This window comes from Lactuca sativa, chromosome 6, assembly GCF_002870075.4.
Source record: "Lactuca sativa cultivar Salinas chromosome 6, Lsat_Salinas_v11, whole genome shotgun sequence".
Taxonomy (NCBI): domain Eukaryota; kingdom Viridiplantae; phylum Streptophyta; class Magnoliopsida; order Asterales; family Asteraceae; genus Lactuca; species Lactuca sativa.
Window position 1 is genome coordinate 24191268 of NC_056628.2, and position 19101 is coordinate 24210368.

The window sequence follows — 19101 nt, forward strand, 5'->3', positions numbered from 1 at the left end:
AGGCTTTAAGGTCAACCATGATGAGATTTGTGCAAGAGAGTTCTGTATAGCAGATGGATTATTGTTGACATAAATGGCAAAAATGGTCTAAAATGGAGACAGATTGAAGAAAGTGGTGCCAATGAAGAACCTGAACAACTCCTTGGGAACTTTAAATAATCAAAAGAAAAAAAAACTAAAGAAAGTATATAATAACAATCACAATGTGAAAATGTTGTATGTTGAGTGCACTATGAAAAGGTTACAAAAGGCTATACACACGAATAACAAAGAAAACCTTAATAAACAATAAAAGTATTCTACTTTGAATAGAATCTAAAAAACTGATAAGTTTGCAATTGAAATTTTAAACATAACTGATATTTCTCCCATCCAGATCCTACACAGTAAAGGAAATCGTATTGGCTCATCAATGTCACTTCATAATAACAACACAAGTAAATGAAATGTTCCCAAATACAAAATAACTGATATATTGTAAATCAGAAGAAAAAAGGAAAGAAATCAACAAACTCACTGCAACAGTGGCGATGGAGAGCAACTGTGATTCAGGTAGTGGATTTGCTTGAAAGGAAACAAAATGAAGAAAAAGCGAGTCTAAAGAGTCCAAAAGCTGAGAAAGAACAATGAAATTTGTACATATGAAAAATCAAAATTAATAGAGAATACAAAAATCAAGAATCCTACCTAGTTTAAACAACGATGTTCAACCAATGTTCTCTTCCTCATCTTGGTTATATGGTTGATAAATGGTATATGAATGATGAAATGAAGGATTTAGAAACAAAAGTGGAGAAAGTATTTAGAAGCTACCAAGTGTGATTTATGTCCAAGGATCCAAAATTGCAATTGTTGATAGGCGACTTGTAAATTGTTACCAGAGAATTAGAGTTTAAAAGAGAAAAATAGAGGAGAAAGATGGGACGATTAATGTTTTCGGACAAATGGAGAAACTGATTTGCTTTCGATAAATAATATAATGGCTGAATTTAAAGATTTTGTAGTTAGCTGCAATTGTGTTTGACCAAAATATTGGTCAACAATGATGTCAACAAACAGACCTAAAGGTGGAAAACAAATGATTGGAATACAATCAAGGATCATTATTGTTTTATTGGTGAATGAAATGTTATCTTTTAATACTTTCTCCGTCCCATATAAATAGTCCATATAAATATCCTTTTAAATACCCCTCATTATTAGTTAAACTATCGTAGAGATAAATGCAACTACAAAGGAATTAAATACAACAAAAAGGTAAGACTGTCATTTTATTTAATAAAGTCAGTAGTAACTAATGTTTTCTTAAGAGTAAACTACACGAATGGTCCCTATGGTTTGGGGTAATTTATACGTTTGGTCCCTAACTTATTTTTTTAACTCGGAAGGTCCCTGCTATTTTGTTTTTGTTAGGTGTTTGGTCCCTACTGTTTGTTTTTGTTACACATTTGGTCTCTGTCTTACCTAAAAAGACTATTATTTAAATAGGAAAAAATGGTGAGGTATGTAAGGTAAAGTGAAAAGGTGGAGTTAGGGGTGTGTTTATTTAAATAAATTAAAAAAATCAATGACAAAATAGTCTTTTTAGGTAAGACAGCGACTAAGCGTGTAAAAAAACAAACAGTAGGGACCTTCCGAGTTAAAAAAATAAGTTAAGGATCAAACATGCAAATTACCCTAAACCATAGGGACCATTCGTGTAATTTACTCTTTTCTTAATCTGTATGTTTTTTGTTTGGTGGACAATAATTTTGGGAAGGAAGGAGTAATATTTAAAGATTGTAACTAACTATAGTTCTTTACTTAAAAGGGCCTCATCACCTTGGGCCTGAAATCTCCTTGGAGTGGCCCTTACACACAACAAAGAACAAGGAAAAAGACCTCTACCATAAACTGCACTACATACATGATACTATGATACATCACATCACCCAACAAGCAAAAAACATCACCAAACAAGCAACAAACTGGGAAAGGGAATCACTTTTATTTCTAATTTCTGCATTCCTTATGTTATACAAACAAGAGAAATAGAATAAATTCCATTTCTTTCTTTTCATTTCTCCATACTCCTCTATTACATTGTCGTTCCTTCAAACTAACAGAAAATTCCACATCTTTTATATGTGGTTTCACTTTTACAGTTTACTTTGAATGTATCTAATATAAATGGGCCTATAAATAACAAATATTTTCAAAAATCTTTCGCCATAAGAAGCTCAAAAGAACATTATCATTATGACGATAATCTGCCCACCAGAATGCCACCAAACACAATAGCTCCAAACCACTTGTTTGACACAAATCTACAACCCAAATCACACATCCAAAATAAGCATCATATGCATGACAAAATAGCAACATACTTGACTCTTTTTAGTTTTTACCCATAACAACAACATACTTATATTTTTTTTACCCATTAAAGACTTCAGTTATTATTATACCCATTATGTAAAATGACTTACTTTTTTTCAGGCTATATATTAGTCATTATCACTAGTAAAAAAATGACTTACTTTCTACTGCAATCGGCTCCAGATGACGTGTCTACTGTCCAAATTTGCCATGCTAACTGGCTTGATGCCCCTGTCAAAAACACATAATATGGCCATCCTGTTTCACCCACTTCATATCAGCACATTATTATGCCATCAAACTTCAAACACATTATACATATATTTTTATAAAGATTCCAAGTTTAGAAAACCAATTTACTCATACCAATAAAAAAAGTAAAAGTATTACCAAGATTTGCATTGAAGCCACTGAGTGCAAGGCTACAAATGCAAGCAACTCCGAATCCAGTTACCCATTTCTTTGTGGAATCCCCAAATCTCAAGGCTGTAGACTTAACTCCAACTAACTTATCATCTTCTTTATCCTGTATATATATGTATATGTGTGTAATCAACATGAATGAACAATCTAGCCTATATAGTTAACTACTCTCTTTTACCTGATGGGCGTATATTGTATCGTAGACAAGTGTCCAAAACACACCAGAAAGATACAGAGGCAAAACAACAGCAGGATCTAGGCTTCCTCTAATGGCAGACCATCCTAGTAAGGCTCCCCAATTAAAAGTTAAACCAAGATATGCTTGAGGCTGCAAAGTGCAAACAAACATAGATGTCCATGTGTAATTTTACCTAACAAAAAGACAAAAAGATAAAGGACTATATGAAATGGATTTTTAACCCACCCAAAATGTAATCCTTTTCATAAGGGGATACGAAAAGACAAGTAGCAATGATGAAGCACCCAATATGCGGCTGTATAACAAACAAAACAGTAGTAATCATCAGAGCTGAAAGGAACTTTCTTCTATGGAAAACTATGCATTTACTATAGAAGTTGATATACGGACCTACCTATAGTTGTTAAGCTGAAGAAGGATACCAAGACCCAAAAGCAATTGAAAACCAAGAAAAGAAACCCCTTGAAATGGTGTTAATGCACCACTTGCAATTGGCCTTGACTTCGTTCGTTCCACCTGCATCAATAAGCTAATTGATTCATTACTATCACATCACATACATACATGCAGCATGGACATATAATGATATGCTCAGAACATTCAAAATAACTTAGAGACATATAATATAAGTTTATGTTTATAGACCTTTGTATCAATATCTCGATCAAGCAGATCATTGATAGTACATCCAGCACCCCTTAATAGAAAAGCTCCACAACCAAATAGTGTCAACATCTTCATATCAGGAAGGTTTCCAGGGGAGGCTGCTAATGTGATTGACCTACATTACATATGAGTTAGGGTACATACATCATCAGCCATTCCAAGAAAGAACCAACTTTCTGTTTTATAGTTGTAATTTTAAGCAAAATTGATCATCCTCCATTTTCAAAACAAAGAATACTGTTTATAAAGAAAGTCAAAAGTATAAATCTTACCACATACATGGCCAGGCTAGTAACCAAGTCCCAATAGGCTTATCCAGCCGAGCAAGATGTGCATAGGGCCGAATCTTTTCAGGCAAATACAAATCAATCCAAGATACAGAAGAAGAAGAAGAAGAAGAACCCTTGTTGTTCTTCAACTCCTCATCACGTTTTGCCTTTTCTTCTTCATCCCTTAAACTATGCGAAGACGTGGAAATGCCACAACTCTGGCCTAATCTAATCAAATCAAAGTATTTAAACTTGGAGTTATCAAAATTAGGAATGTAAAATTCGTGATTTTGTCTGTGGTCAGAGTAATAGTGGTTTAAACTAGGTTTTGGAGGTGGGGGATTTGTTAGATGAGGGGAAATGGATTGAGAGAGTGTGAGTGAGATATGCTGATGCAAGGGTTGAAGATAACGAGAAGATCGAGAGAAACGGAGTAATAACGCCATCTTTAGCTAGGGTTATAGAAAGACAAGAGCTTGGGAAATTGATTTTCGCATTGAACTTTCTTTAATGTATAAAGTTCCTAGGAATTCTTCAGGGTCTGAATTATTCATACATATGAATGGCACACAGCTGAAAAATCCGCATCTGAATAAAAACATACTGTTTCGTTAGACGTCTGAATAGTTGTGCTTAATAATCCTTTTGGTAAGCATGTTAAGTGGATATAATGTATAATTTGCACAAAACTAGCGTATAAAAGTAAAATAGTTACAATTTTGGATAAAAATTATTGAAATAATGTATACAATCAGATCTGTTCTTGAACATGTAAATGAAAAATATCGCTACTTAAAGAAAAACACACAACAACCGGAAGTTGATCGATTCCTTGCAAATCCATGTTTCTTGGGTGGTTTCTAAACAGCCTGCACATAGAGCATGTCCTCATAATGATAAAAATGCACATAATATACATGAATTCTGATCATTGCTAGTATGATATTTAACTGTCTTGCAAATAAATGAAGATATTTTTGCTTTGAAATACATATATCCAAACCAGTAACTGTGAAACTCTAATTTCATTCTGAAATGGAGTCAAACATAGGTATGTTACTAGAAAAGAAACAAAAAGAGAGTAAAGACATCCAACATTCAATAGTATACAGAATCCAGACAGGGGATCATCCAATTCAAACTTCATAACTTTTCAGCAAAATCAACAAACAATTTCATCAATCAAATGTGGAGGATAATTTTAGAAATTTTGCATCAGAACATAATTCGACTCAGAAAAAAAAAATTCAGCAAAACCAGCACAGATTCCTTGACATCAGACATAATTCCATCAAATAATTTCAGCAAAAAAACAGCTAACCATCGATTTCAGCAAAAAAAAAAAAGAAACCCGATTTCAGCGTATTTGGGGGAGAGAAAAAAAAAAAGGAAAACTGAAGAACGGTATATACCTGGAGCGACATCTGCTATGCGACGGTGGCGCCGGAGGGTAGCGACGGAGATGCGAAGGTGTAGGAGGGTGGCGCCGGAGATGCGAAGCAGGAGAGCTGTGGAGGAGTGGAGCGTCGGAGGGTTGAGAGAGAAGAGGCGTCGATTGTTTCTACTTATTAAGATGGTGTATAACCAAACGCTCTGAATACAGATTCGGAGCTACCTCTAACAAAGTGATCGAAAAGTTTTCAATATGATCGACAAGTTTTGTGAGTCTATCATATGTTTTCATGGTTAAGTAGTGTTAAGTCCCAGAGGTGGTTAATATTTGGTCAATCTTTGACTAATGAAGAGGAAGGATTAGGGTCTTTTACATTGTTGGTTCATTACGTTCGAATTTGGGCCGGTATGAGTTGAAAGTCTTGTTGGCTCATATGTGGGAGATCTTTGACTAACAAGAATACTGATGCGGGAGTTGAGTTGGATCATAAGTTGCATTTGGTTTGGTGGTGCATGGGTGTTGGGTCATGAGATATGGGACTAGGTTGGAAACTGGGTTGGTCCCTATGGAAATAGGGTCGGCCCGAGATCAGAGGTATCTATTTTTAACTGATAAAAAATTGGACCCATTTTTTAACAACCAATTACAAATAAGTTTTATAAAAATCTAAACCGTTTTATTTCGGATTTTTTTTTAAAAAAAAACGGGTGTTGTTAAAACACACCCAAAAATTGGGTTGAAACTAATTAAAGTCAAAACCACTTTTATATCTTTGGGTAAATTACACCAATCGTCCCTCGTGTATATGTCAGAAAGCGTGTATAGTCCTTATTTTCAAAAATTAACTCGGATTGTCCCTTATTTGTTTTAAACTTGCACATTTCATCCCTATTGACTTGAAATGACTATTTTGCCCTTAATTTATTTTTCCATTTTCTTTTATTTGTTTATCAGTTTTAAATTAAAAGAAGAAAACAATTAATCCCCACTCTTCCCCAAATCCCAGCTCCTTCTACCTAAATTCGTCTCCCTCTTTCTCACCTTCCCTTCACCAATGCCGACAAAAACCCCAACACAAATAGACAAGATCATCAAGTCGTATGAAATCAAACTGATGCAAAAACCCATCAAAATCAAACCCAAATGAAATCAACTTAATCTTCTGAAATCAGCTTAACCTAAGAACAGATTCTTCGTCGGAAGTGGAAAGGAGATAACAGAGATTGAAAATGCTTTTTTGGATGCATAGATGAAAACCAAACCAACACACATGTTAGAACACCTCACACATCAAAAGGCATTGCAAATGAAGAAAGTGAAAACGATTGGAAGTTTATAGATTTGGAAGTCAGAAAAATGTAAAGAACCAACCTTAGAAGCATGGGTGGAACCTGTAATCGGGAAAACTTCATTTAAAAGACCTAAATACAATAAAATGAAAATCGGAAATACAAAAGCTTTGGAAGCAGCATTGTGTGCATCAATGAAAAACCTAGAATTAGGAAAACGGAGGTTGCATTAGAGCATGCTCACAGATATTATCAAAAATACAAGATGGTTTTATGGGCCGGAGGGGAAGCTTGTTATTTCTTATCATCGTGAACCCACCACCGATATCCTTCTCCTGCTCTCTTTTCTAATTTTGCATAACCCACCACCTATATATCCTCCCTGAAAACCCATCCTAAACCACCACCATCGATATACAACTAGTGTGTTTATGGTTTTCTCGATCAGTAACACAATAAAAGGGGTGGGGAAGTTTCGTCAGAGGATGGTCATCGGTGATTGGACGATGAGTTGAAGGTCTCCGTTTTCCCTCTAATCGTCGATTTTGTATGTGTGTTTGTATCTCTCCGATTGTGAATGAGTTGGGGTGATGAAGGGGAGGGTACTTTTATTATTTAGTTTTTAATTGAAAATCATAATAAAAGCATTAAATTAGTTTTAAAAAAAAATACAAGGGTATTTTGGTCATTTCAAATTTGGTATGGACTAAGTTTGCAACAAAATCGTCTTTCAGGGACGAAGTGTGCACATTTTAAGCAAACGAGGGATAGCCCGAGTTAATTTTTGAAAATAGGGACTAAACACGTTTTCTGGCATATGCACGACGGATGATTGGTGTAATTTACCCTATATTTTTAAACCCAAATTGACAAGACTTTAAGACTTTTATGTATTTTTTATATTTTTTAATTAACTTCATAATCCCATATTTTACTATATTTTTTTATATCTTTTATTTTATAATATATTATCAAAGATGAAATAATTTTAACACTTTTACCCCTTATAGTTAAAATATATTTTTTAATTTATACCCATCTTTATTTTAAAAAAATTACTTTCAATCCTTGTTAATATATTATTAATATATTGATATTTCAACTTTTTCACACACATATACACACGAATGTAAATATTTTCAGTTTATACCCTTCTTTATTATAAAAGATAATAACATTCCCCAGGCAAAACTAATAACTATATTTATATTTATGGTCCTTTAACTTACCCTATATTTACAATAAATATCATATCTTTATTTTAGTGCGGTGTAAATGAATACCACTACGATCAAATCAAAATAATAGAACTATATTTACATTTATCATCCTTTAACTTAGCCTATAATTTATATAGTATTTTTTCATGCCTAAAGTTTTACTTGTAACATCCCGGAATAGCAAGAGTATAGTTGAAGGGCTAAAAGAGTAAAATTGGAAGGGGAACTCGGCGAGTCCATGGGTGGACTCGGCGAGTAGAGTCGCGACTTGGTCGCGTATTAAGCGGCCGACTCGGCGAGTCAGTAAGATAGACTCGGCGAGTAGGCGCTGAATGGAGAAAACCCTAAATCCGGAGGTTGAGCCCTATATAAAGAACATTATGTTTCCTCCCCAACCTCCTTATCATCCCTTGAGTTCCAGAAACCCTAATTTCGTGAGGAAACCCCATTGTTGAGTGAATTGGAGCTTGGAGAGGTGGTTGTTGAAGAGATCTTGAAGGAAAAGAGACTTGGATCAAAGGGCTTTGCAAGGATTCGGGTTAATCTTCTCTTGGAGCTTCCTTTTGAGGTATCATTTCATTGTTTGAGCTGCTATTGTCTAGATCATTCATTTTGGGGGTGTTAGAGATCATATCTTTTGGTGTTTTGGAGTTTAGAGGTTAGATATGAGGTTGCTACCTCAGATCTGGAATGGAGAAGGGTTGGAATGCATGAAAGTCCCTGTGTTTGAGTGTGTAGTGAAGCTATCATGTCCCAAACCCTAGCCCTAAACTGTAAAAGGCCTAGAACTCTTTGGATTCACGTAAAGTTTGCCACTTTACGTGATGGATGGGTTGTAGGAGGCTAGATCTATGTTTTGGATCAATTGCATGGCCTGGAATGCTTCTGTATAGATTCAGACCGATGGTACTCGGCGAGTCACATGGGTAGACTCGACGAGTTGCTTGAAGATAGGTTGGGACTCGACGAGTTGGAAGAACAACTCGGCGAGTTGGATGAAGATGGCCTGGAACTCGACGAGTTGGAAGAACAACTCGGCGAGTAGGTTGAAGATAGCCTTAGACTCGGCGAGTCTTGTCGAAGAGTCCCAATCTTTTCTGGTTGAGCCGTGAATCGGTGAGTCAAAGGATGACTTGGTGAGTTGTGTGTGAGTGGACTCAGAGTTGTTGGACTCGGCGAGTCTCGGGGTGACTCGGCGAGTTGAGTTGCGGATTGGGGGAATTCTGAGCATGGGGACTCGGTGAGTCATCGGGTTGACTCGGCGAGTAGAGTCAGTCAGGGGTTGACTTTGACTTTGACCAAGGGTTGACCAGTGGTTTCCAGGGGCATTTTGGTAATTGTTGGTTATTGTTTTGAGTTTAGTGCCTTGGTGATTGTCCAGTGGTGGAGATCGTATCAGTGATCGGAGCAGCTTGGATTATCTGTTCAGTCGGCAGTTTCAAGGTGAGTTATCCTCACTATATCAACAGGGTCTAAGGTACTATGGCCGGCCCTTTATCGGATTGAGATCCGGGTATTTGATGTTATTGCTTGATATGTTGCATACTAGTAGCTAGGATGGTATGTGTTAGAGGCCTGATTGAGATTGGTATTCTGAGATGTAGGGTGATGCTATGTTAGTGACCTGTTAGGTCGATATCCTGGTTAGGATGATGATATGACATGTGATCTGTTTGATTGGTTAGTTGACTGTGAATTGTTATGTGATTGTATGTTTATGTGCACATGGTTGTTTGGACTGGAGTTGGGTTGAGGCGGGTCCTGCTTTGTGCTGTAGGCCAAGATACCCAGGGCGGACCGGTTGTCCCGAAGGCCCAGCGAGTGGTCCGGATAGGCTGTAGGCCCCAAGAGGGCGGACCAGACGTGCCGAGGCTCGGAGAGTGGACCAGGCCGACTGAAGGCCCGGTGCAGGCGGACCAGTCATACTGTAGACTCAGAGAGTGGACCAGGTGGATTGTAGGCCCGGTGAGGGCGGACCAATCACACTGCAGACTCGATGTATGTGGTTAGATTTAGAGAGTGGACCAGGTGGATTGAAGGCCCGGTGCAGGCGGACCAATCCCACTGCAGACTCGAGGATTATGGCTAGACTCAGAGGGTGGACCAGGTGGACTGTTGGCCGGTGCGGCGGACCAGTCACACAGTAGACCCGAAGTGCATGACTGTCCTGTGATCGGATATGTTATGGCATGTTATGCGTGTTTGGTATATGTGGTTGGTATTTTGGGGATATCTCACTAAGATTTCGGGCTTACAGTTGTGGTTTTATGTTTTTCAGGTTCTACAGGAGACCGTGGCAAGGCGAAGGCGTGATCGTACCGCTCATCGTGTTTATGTTGTGATGAGATTCTGGGAATACTTAAAATAAACTGTAATGAAAACCTTTTTGTAATAACTTTAATGGAATCGAGTTGTTTTCGAAAATTTTAAATTGGTTTAAATTTTTGGTCGTTACATTACTATTAATGAATGTGTCCCAAACTTCATTTTCAGTGTACGATAGTTTGCAAAACGATAGGCTAAGTAAAAGAAAATGAGTTTGCCAGAATATTTGTCACCGTTTGATGAGTTCAATTACGAGGTATGTTTGTTTATTATTATTCATATATTTATGTTTTTATATATCACATATTTATATTTGTATGTATTGATTAGGCTAATGATATTTACACAAACAATGCATCTCAAGATGACAAGAATGAAAATACTTACTTCATTAGTGACACGTCAAAATTTGAAACTAACATGATATAAACTTTTAGATTTATTAATATTGTTATTAGTCAATAAGTTTACTTGTATCTAATCAAAAAAATATTTTTTAGGTGAATCTGAAACTGAGGAAGCATACAATTCCAATCTCTTACAAGTCGAAAACATTTTGGTGGACTATAAAGGTATTTATTTAACATATCTTTTAGATTTGTTAGTTTATATATATATATATATATATATATATATATATATATATATATATATATATATATATATATATATTCAAAATTGATGTAAGTGTATTATGTTTCAGAAGTTATTACTTACTTGAAGAAAACGTGGTTGACACAATATAAAAAAAGTTTGTATCTGTTTGGACTGACATATTTCTCCATTTTGGGAATTACACAACTAATAGAGTGGAGAGTCAGCATGCCAAAGTAAAATTATACTTGGACTCATCATAACCAAATTTAGCGACAGTATTACCAAGAATTCATGATGTTGTTCAGTCACAAGACTATGTTATCAAAGCAAGTTTAGGACAGAGCATGATTATTGCACGACATCGTTTCGTCCATCCAATTTTCAGATATTTGGTTGGTAATGTTTCAACTTATGCACTTGAAATAATTTTCAAGGAATTTGAACAAATCAAATTCCTTGAAAATTGTGGATGTCAACTGCGTACTAGTCACAGACTACCATGTGCGCACGAACAAGCGGTATATTTAAAAAATGAAAATCCAATACCACTTGATTCCATTCATAACTTTTGGAAAAAAATAATTTAGATCCATGCATCCGACTAGAAGATGATGATGTTGATGTTAAAGGCCAAACGTCTAACACACAGCTGAAAAAACAATCAAGATCTAGTAAGTTCAGTTGGGTGCGGAAGTTAAAAGATATATTTTCACCACCAACAACTTCGCTTCGGGAACCTACTTCCCACAAAAAAAAAGATACCAAGTGGACGTTCGTGGTTGAGTACACAAACAAGACCTACTGTTCTGCCTACTCAAGATCCAACGACTTAATATCCTCGTAGACATAGTTTTGCGACGTCTAAGTCAGATTATAACGGGTCTAATCAGTTTGAATTAAAACCAGTAACCAGAGATGCACAATACATTTTCATTTCAACAACCTTCAACATTTTATTCAAATTCACTTATGAGTGAAATTCCAAATGAATTTCATCCGTACGTTACAAACATTAAAGATACGGAGGGAGATGGAAATTGTGGACTTCGGGCAATAGTTGTCTCCCTCGGGTATAGTCAAAATTATTGGCGTCAAATCCGCTCAGAATTACACAACGAGTTATTAGAAAATTAGGGCCGATATGCAATGATTTTCAGGATGATATAAACAATGTACATCACTCGTTGAGTTTCATTGGATTGCGTTCTGCACAAAGTGAATATTGGTTGATTATGCCGGATACTGGATTCCTCATTGCTAATAACTAATAAGTATGGTGTAATCGTCTATTTTTTAGACAAACAAGGTTCGTCGACATGTTTTCCGCTTTGGCATGGCCCGCAAGACATCTCACATCATAGATCTATTATTATCGCCTTCGTTTATAATGGTCATTACGTAAAAGTTGATTAACAAGAATCACATCCAATGCCTATAATTTTGTCACTTTGGCGTTACCATAAATCAGAACATGCCACTGTATGAGAAATATTGTATAATGCTCGACTTAATGCATATATTCCACCGCATGCACCGCATAATAATTATAATATTCATGTAGTTGATGTCCCTGATAATTAATAAAATTAAAATATGACAGTGTTTGAAAAAACGGTGGTAATTGAAAATGATAATTTTATTTGTTATAGTTGTGAAAAAATATCATATCATATTTTTTTATTGTTCGTTTAATTGTTTGTGATCGCTATTTTTTATTGTTCGAATCATAAACAAACTCGAATTTAAACCGAAAAGTTTATAATTAATTTGAAAAGGTAAAAAAAATTATATGAAATCTACACAAACTCTATTAAAATAAAGAACAAATAAAATTGTTATATAATAATAATAATAATAATAATAATAATAATAATAAATTTTTAAAAGAAAATAAAAAAGAAAAAAGAAGAATAAGTTAATGTCTTTATATGAAATAAGGACTAAAAGTGTAATATTTATAAACTATAGGGATATAACTTATTAATTTTTAAATTAGGGAAAAAAATAAAAATAAAACCAAAGCACAAGGACCATTTCTCCATTTTACTCTAAACAAAAACATTAGTTTTGAAACGTCGTCACCGTTAATCTGTCATTCCTATATACTATCATTACATTTTAAATATTTTTTTAATTGAAATTACTGCTAATGGTTTTAAATAGGTGGTTATGACTTTTTTTTCGGGTGTATTTAAAATCCCCCACGACGGATCCTATTTCACTACCTTGTACACCCTCATCACCTACACCACTACATCCACCACATATGCCTCCTTCACTACCACCCATTCGATGAGACAATTATACACCAACACATCTCTAATTGATTGGTTGTCATAAATACTCTTTCATGCAATCTCTAACACCTACCTAGGTGCAACAATATGTTGTATTTGGGTCCCAAGACAATAAGTTTGATGATAACAAATAATTAAAGTGTGATTTGTTCTTCAACTTCATTAAAATCAATTGTTGGTCAATTTGACATATACCATAAACACTAAATAAGATCAAGTAAAAGGATATGAAGAAAATCTGAAAGCAGAAGCGGGTTCTCATTGGAAAGTAGAGTTCAGGACTTCCATATGATGCTCATACATTTTAGAGGCTTTTAAATTAAAAATCATCAATTGAAATAACGAAATAAGAATACATTTTCCCTTCCGTGGGTTTGAATATGAATTTTTTTTTGAAGTGTTTGTGCAACAAAAAGGTTGAAAATTGGAATTTGGTGTATTTGGCATTGACCTAATTGGCTTACCTGGTCCTTGCTAGACTTGGCAATGGAGCGAGTTTTGACATTGATATGATCCAAACGTATAATAATTATATGGGTTTGGAGCGTAATCTTTTATTCATTTATCTTTTAATGACATGACTAAGCCTTTTATTAAAAGGGTCTGGTATGGATCATCACTGATCCTCTCCGTTTATAACCCGCCCCGAATAAATCTTCAACTTATATATTTATATTTTATATTGTTTATCATTTATTTTTATTTTTAATTCCAATTGAAAGTCCAAAGGGAAATTGTCAAATTGTGTTTCCCTAAGGCTCGAGGAGTCGATACCCAGACTTCCAGTTTACTGCCAAGAATCATGAATTCATTTCATTTATATTTTATCAAGCAATCTTCAATGTCATTTATACATCAATAAAATCATCTATCAATTGGAATAAAGTTTGCAATCACTATTCTTTATTATAGCGATCAACAATAAAAAAAACAATTAGAAGTTGTTGGAATGATGATTTTTAATTCCAATTGAAAGTCCTCAAGTACATAATAAATTTTCTAAATCGACATTTATTTATTTTTTTTAAAATTGTTATTTTAAGTATTAAGTTATAGTAGACATTTTTTATTTAAAAAAACTTATTTTAATAATTAAGTAAAATATGTTTGGTTATTTAGAAAACATACAGGTTACGAAACGGATTTAAATATCTGTTGATTCGGTGGATAAAAGTATGAGTTTGATTATTCAAAACCATGCGAGTTACATAGCGGGTTTAGGATCAGATTTTGAATTCTGGTAAAAAGGTTTGGGTCAAGGCCGATTCATTCCAAACACGCTCTATTGTTAGGTCTAGTCCTTTCGTTGATTGCAATGACTTTACGAGAAAGAATGTCCGGTTAATAATGAAATAAAAGAATGACATGTACAATATAATCTTTTAACGTTATATTTAATAGAAAAACTAACAATGTTAGCCGTAAGGAGTTATGGTGTTCTAAGTTTTATTTAAAGGGACATCCTAAATTTTATTGGAAGGAACCATTCATAAAAAAAAAGTTTTATAAATTCTATTCTGATATAAAAAAAAAAAATTAAACAATGAGAGGACAATTTCTCAAAATTTATCTATTTTTTAAAGTTGTTGACTTTTTGACCTCATAACAAAACCTTTTTTTAAATGAAATGAAAATATGAAATATCTATCTGCGTGGTAAAAAACCAGTTCTTGATTATGACGAGTGAAGGGGGAAGACAGGCGAATTAAATCCTTTCATTCAATGCCATCAACAACACAATAGTGACAGTATTCAATTCGGTTTTTGTATCAGCTACTGCAACTGTAGGTAAAATCCCAATTTAGGGTTTATAGAATGCTCTAATTGATTTTATTCCTCTAACTTATTGCACATTCAGCCGTTTGATCATTGAATTCAAAAAACAATATGATATTATAAGAGAAAAGAAAATCCAAATATAATTTATTATACGTTTATCGTCGAATTTATGATCACAACATTCATCATATTACCTCTGTCTGACGCCATTTATATCACCTTTTGTCGTTTTCCGAAACGATTACCAACAACAGTCATGCCATCATTTAATGACGAGTATATCTTCTTGTATTTACCACAAGGCGCATGAATGATTTACACGAACTTGTTACGAAATTGTGTTTGGTGTGAACTGTGAAGTGAAATGTGTATTACTTTCTTAAAGTGATTGTGCTATTAGTTTCATTAAAGCAGAGAGTCAGACATGCTTTGAGTGTTGTTGAAATTAAGAAACAAACATGAGAATGGTGTATGTTGGTAATGATGAACATACAGATGTTCATGGACAACACAAGCGTTCTAAGAGGTGAATTTCGTTTACATTTTGTCCTTTGATCCTAGTTTTTTAATGAATCATGTGTGGCTCATCTTTTAATATCGTGACGCTATTATGATTTCACAGTCAGTTGGTTTCATCTTTAGTTCACTGTTTGAAGCTCAATCTTGTTCAAGTTATGCTTGAGTGTAAATGTGTCTGATTTCATGAGCAAATTTTGCGATAAAGTTTTCTCTTAACAATAAGTCTTTCTGATGATCCCTTTCAGTGCTTCTGGGCCTATTCATGCTTTGAGAGCAGGAGGAGCTTCACATTCTAAAGAGAATCGGAACCAATCAACAGTAAGAGAAATCAATTCTAAACAGGGACTTCATTGCGATGCAAGGAGTAGCGTCCTGCATTCTTCTCTTCATGAATCTAACAGCAACAAGGACACAGATGTTGCATCAAATCAAAAGGATTCATTGGAAAAGGATGTAAGCATACGATTGATGTGTTTTTAACCATTTATCAAATTTTTAAAGCGAAATTGTACCTTTTGTATGATTTTATTAATATAAACTACATCGCACATTTGAATTACAGATCGAGCAACTTCAAATGCGGTTGCAGCAAGAGAAATCAATGCGGATGTTGCTTGAGAGAGCATTAGGTCGAACATCTAGCAGTTTGTCCCCTGGGCATAGGCATTCTGCAAATCACGTGAGTATTCTACAATGTACACATTCGATTCTTCATTGTTAATTATCTACACCTCAAATTCAAATACCGAGTGTTTTGTTGATGTAGACAAAGGGGTTAATTGCTGAGATCGAATTACTTGAGGAAGAGGTTGTGAATCGCGAGCAGCATGTTCTATCTCTATACAGGTCCATTTTTGAACAATGTGTATCTTCCAAACAAACTTCAGTCCAGACTTCTCCTGCACATGCAATGAAGAAGGAATCAATATCAAGTTCAAGGAAGCATCCAACGATTATCTCCAGCACCTTTTGTTCTTCAAAAACCTTCCCTTTCCGAAACTTTCATGCTCTTTCCACCATGAATGCTGGGAAAGGAAGCTTATTGCAGTCCAAGATAAGGCATAGCAAAGCTAACAGTTGCTCAGATGAAATAGTGAAGGTGTGAAAAAAAAATTATCTGCTTTACCTTTTTGGTGACAATTAACTAATAATGCATCTCTGAATGAATAGGAGATGAAGGGAAACCAGTCTTCATCCAGAAAGAAACCTTGTTTACAGTTAAGTTTAAAAGATCATCTTTACGAGTGCCCCAGCAGATTATCAGAAGAGATGGTGAAATGTATGGCTGCTGCATACTGTTGGCTTCGCACTCCATCATCATCATCATCATCATCAACAACAAATAAGAAATCGTCTTCACTCTCTATTACCAATGGAGAGGATTGCAAGTCAATGGTTGAAATATGTTGGATATCAACTCACAACAACAACTTCTCTCGTGCATCTTATGCCATAAATAGTTATAGGTAACTAAGTGTTTATGCATGATTACTTACTAGTTACTATGTGATTTATTATTAAACATGTATTCAGAGTTTTAGTGGAACAACTGGAGAGGTTGAATTTGAGCCAAATGGAAACAAATGCTCAGACTGCATTTTGGATCAATATGTATAATTCCATGATTATGCATGTAAGTATTTGCTGACTCAAGATGTATAATTATTAATTCCTCTCTCTCACGAGATCTTGATTTTGGTATTTGCAGGCATATCTGGCATATGGAATACCCCACAGCTCTTTGAGAAGGTTAACCTTATTTCACAAGGTAGTGTACTTTCTATTATCAAATTACACTTTTTATTAATATGTCAATAATGTTGATTTCTCTCTGTGTAGTGCAGGCTGCTTACAAGATCAGTGGGCATGTAATAAGTGCAAATACTATTGAGCAAGCAATATTTAGGTTACGCACCCCTAGGGTTGGAAAGGTACTACATCTTTTTTCCAATTCATTAATCCTTAACTAAATATGATAGTTACTTAGTGATAATTCATAATTGTACATATAAACCAATTATACTTAGTGGCTGGAGACCATTCTTTCAAATGCATTGTGGAAAAAATGTGGAGAAGAAAGACAACGTATTAGTACAAAGTTGGGTCTTGAGAATTATCAACCACTTTTGTGCTTTGCTCTTTGCACTGGAACTTCATCTGATCCTGTGGTAAAAAAAAAAAAAAAACTTTCTCAATATTCTTTTATATTATTTTCTCTATTTCTATCATGGGATTATATTGTGTTCACTCTTTTGGCAGCTAAAAGTGTACACAGCATCAAACATCAAAGAGGAGCTAGAATTAGCAAAGAGGGAGTTCCTTGAATCAAACATAATGGTGAAGAAATCAAAGAAAGTTTTGATACCCAAATTACTTGAGAGATTTGGAAAAGAAGGCAACATGTGTCAAGAAGGTCTTCTCAAGTGGATAATGGAAAACGTTGACAAAAAGCAGCTTCGTGATTCAATAGAGAAATGCATGGAGCATAACAAAGGGGTAGGAGGCAAAAAGACATCCCACACCATTGAATGGATGCCTTATAATTCAAGATTTCGGTATGTTTTCTCCAAAGATTTAAGTGAAAAGCCTTGGTGGTTATGAATGGATCTATTCTATGTATGTTCATTAGGAAGAAGGAATCATTGTACGTACATATATGACAATTGGTCTGCGACACTTGCAATATCATCATATGACTGAGTGTTGGATTGTTTAATGAAAGAAATATGTAACACTCCCCCTTTTCTTATAATTTTCTAATTTTGGGTTAATCTTACTCTTGCCCTACCAACTTTAAGGTTTTGATCCCATTTGGTCATCGATTGATTTTTTGTTCACTCTAGCTCCCTAAACTTTTAAAATTGATGTAAAAAAGCCATGCTGGCCAATGTGAAGGTGTTGTTCGGTTTCCACGCTTACATGCCACGACATGTCATTTTAGTCACAAAAACACACCCAAGTCATGCTGACATGACGTCCACGTGGCTTTTTTTAATTAATTATATCTTTTTCATTACTCATAAATTTATTATAATAATAATTATTATTATTTGATTTAATACAAAATAAAAATGTTCGCCACTACCACCCTTATCTTCAAGCTCTTCATCAAAAATTCCAACCTAAAATGATAAATTCTAATCTGTTTAGTCTTCTTCTTCAAGTTGCAGTTTAATCGTATTGTTGTGATTACTCCGATCACTTTGTAGTTTTTTGTTGTCATAAATAAGCATGAATAAAGTCATACACATGAGACACATTATTTAACGTGGTTCGGGTTAATGTAACCTACATCTACATGTCATGAAAAAATATTATTATTCATAAGCTCAAACGCCAATATAAAATACAATTAAAACCCTAACTAGCAAGTAGGTTGCGAATTATACATAAAACCCTAAATAATAATCTGTGTTGGGTTTATTTCTGGTCATCAACTCTCAAGTCACACTTAACATATATAGCAAATATACAAGTAAGAAATGATTCCAAAGATTTAAAAAAATAATACCAAACTGAACAATATGTGAAAGCCAATAAAAGATTCAGATTGCTTATAAGTCGTAATACAATTTTGTCATGAATAAGCATGAATAAAGTCATACACACGAGACTGATTATTTAACGTGGTTCGATTAAGGTAACCTACATGTACATGTCATGAGAAAATATTCTTATTCACAAGCTCAAACGGCAATATAAAATACAATTAAAACCCTAACTAGTCTTCAACAATCGGTGTTGGGTTTATTTCTAGTCTTCAACTC

General features: G+C 34.7%; 2 protein-coding genes across 4 annotated transcripts; one reads left to right on the forward strand and one right to left on the reverse strand.

The window, feature by feature from the left end:
- Positions 1 to 1965: 1965 nt before the first annotated feature.
- LOC111882981 (4-hydroxybenzoate polyprenyltransferase, mitochondrial) lies at positions 1966 to 5607 on the reverse strand. Its single transcript, XM_023879341.3, has 10 exons — positions 5328 to 5607; positions 4730 to 4784; positions 3919 to 4503; positions 3626 to 3761; positions 3375 to 3496; positions 3206 to 3275; positions 2960 to 3109; positions 2749 to 2884; positions 2520 to 2616; positions 1966 to 2306 (listed from the first exon to the last, which is right to left on the reverse strand). The coding sequence occupies exons 3-10, from the start codon at positions 4359 to 4361 to the stop codon at positions 2237 to 2239; spliced, it is 1224 nt and encodes a 407-aa protein (XP_023735109.1). The 5' UTR covers positions 4362 to 4503; positions 4730 to 4784; positions 5328 to 5607; the 3' UTR covers positions 1966 to 2236.
- Positions 5608 to 14692: 9085 nt separating this feature from the next.
- On the forward strand, positions 14693 to 18105 carry LOC111883017 (uncharacterized). Of its 3 annotated transcripts, none has more exons than XM_042895679.2 (10): positions 14693 to 14824; positions 15580 to 15787; positions 15897 to 16013; positions 16101 to 16433; positions 16505 to 16800; positions 16868 to 16967; positions 17043 to 17102; positions 17179 to 17265; positions 17362 to 17502; positions 17594 to 18105. In XM_042895679.2, exons 3-10 carry the CDS (start codon positions 15912 to 15914, stop codon positions 17933 to 17935), a joined length of 1461 nt encoding a protein of 486 aa, XP_042751613.1. In that variant the 5' UTR covers positions 14693 to 14824; positions 15580 to 15787; positions 15897 to 15911; the 3' UTR covers positions 17936 to 18105. The 3 variants fall into 3 exon arrangements, with proteins under 3 accessions (XP_042751613.1, XP_042751614.1, XP_023735147.1); XM_042895680.2 differs by having other exon boundaries at positions 14702 to 14820; XM_023879379.3 differs by lacking the exon at positions 14693 to 14824 and adding an exon at positions 14918 to 15341.
- Positions 18106 to 19101: the final 996 nt, after the last annotated feature.

What these genes read in the sequence shown, in the direction of transcription:
- LOC111883017 (XM_023879379.3), top strand. Translation starts at nt 15,274, where the DNA reads ATGAGAATGGTGTATGTTGGTAATGATGAACATACAGATGTTCATGGA. An exon ending in CAACACAAGCGTTCTAAGAG is followed by an intron (nt 15,342 to 15,579) that starts GTGAATTTCGTT and finishes GATCCCTTTCAG; the next exon opens with TGCTTCTGGGCCTATTCATG. An exon ending in TATGCCATAAATAGTTATAG is followed by an intron (nt 16,801 to 16,867) that starts GTAACTAAGTGT and finishes ACATGTATTCAG; the next exon opens with AGTTTTAGTGGAACAACTGG.
- LOC111882981 (XM_023879341.3), bottom strand. Translation starts at nt 4,361, where the DNA reads ATGGCGTTATTACTCCGTTTCTCTCGATCTTCTCGTTATCTTCAACCC. An exon ending in CTTCAGCTTAACAACTATAG is followed by an intron (nt 3,276 to 3,374) that starts GTAGGTCCGTAT and finishes TTTGTTATACAG; the next exon opens with CCGCATATTGGGTGCTTCAT. An exon ending in TGAAAAGGATTACATTTTGG is followed by an intron (nt 3,110 to 3,205) that starts GTGGGTTAAAAA and finishes TGCACTTTGCAG; the next exon opens with CCTCAAGCATATCTTGGTTT.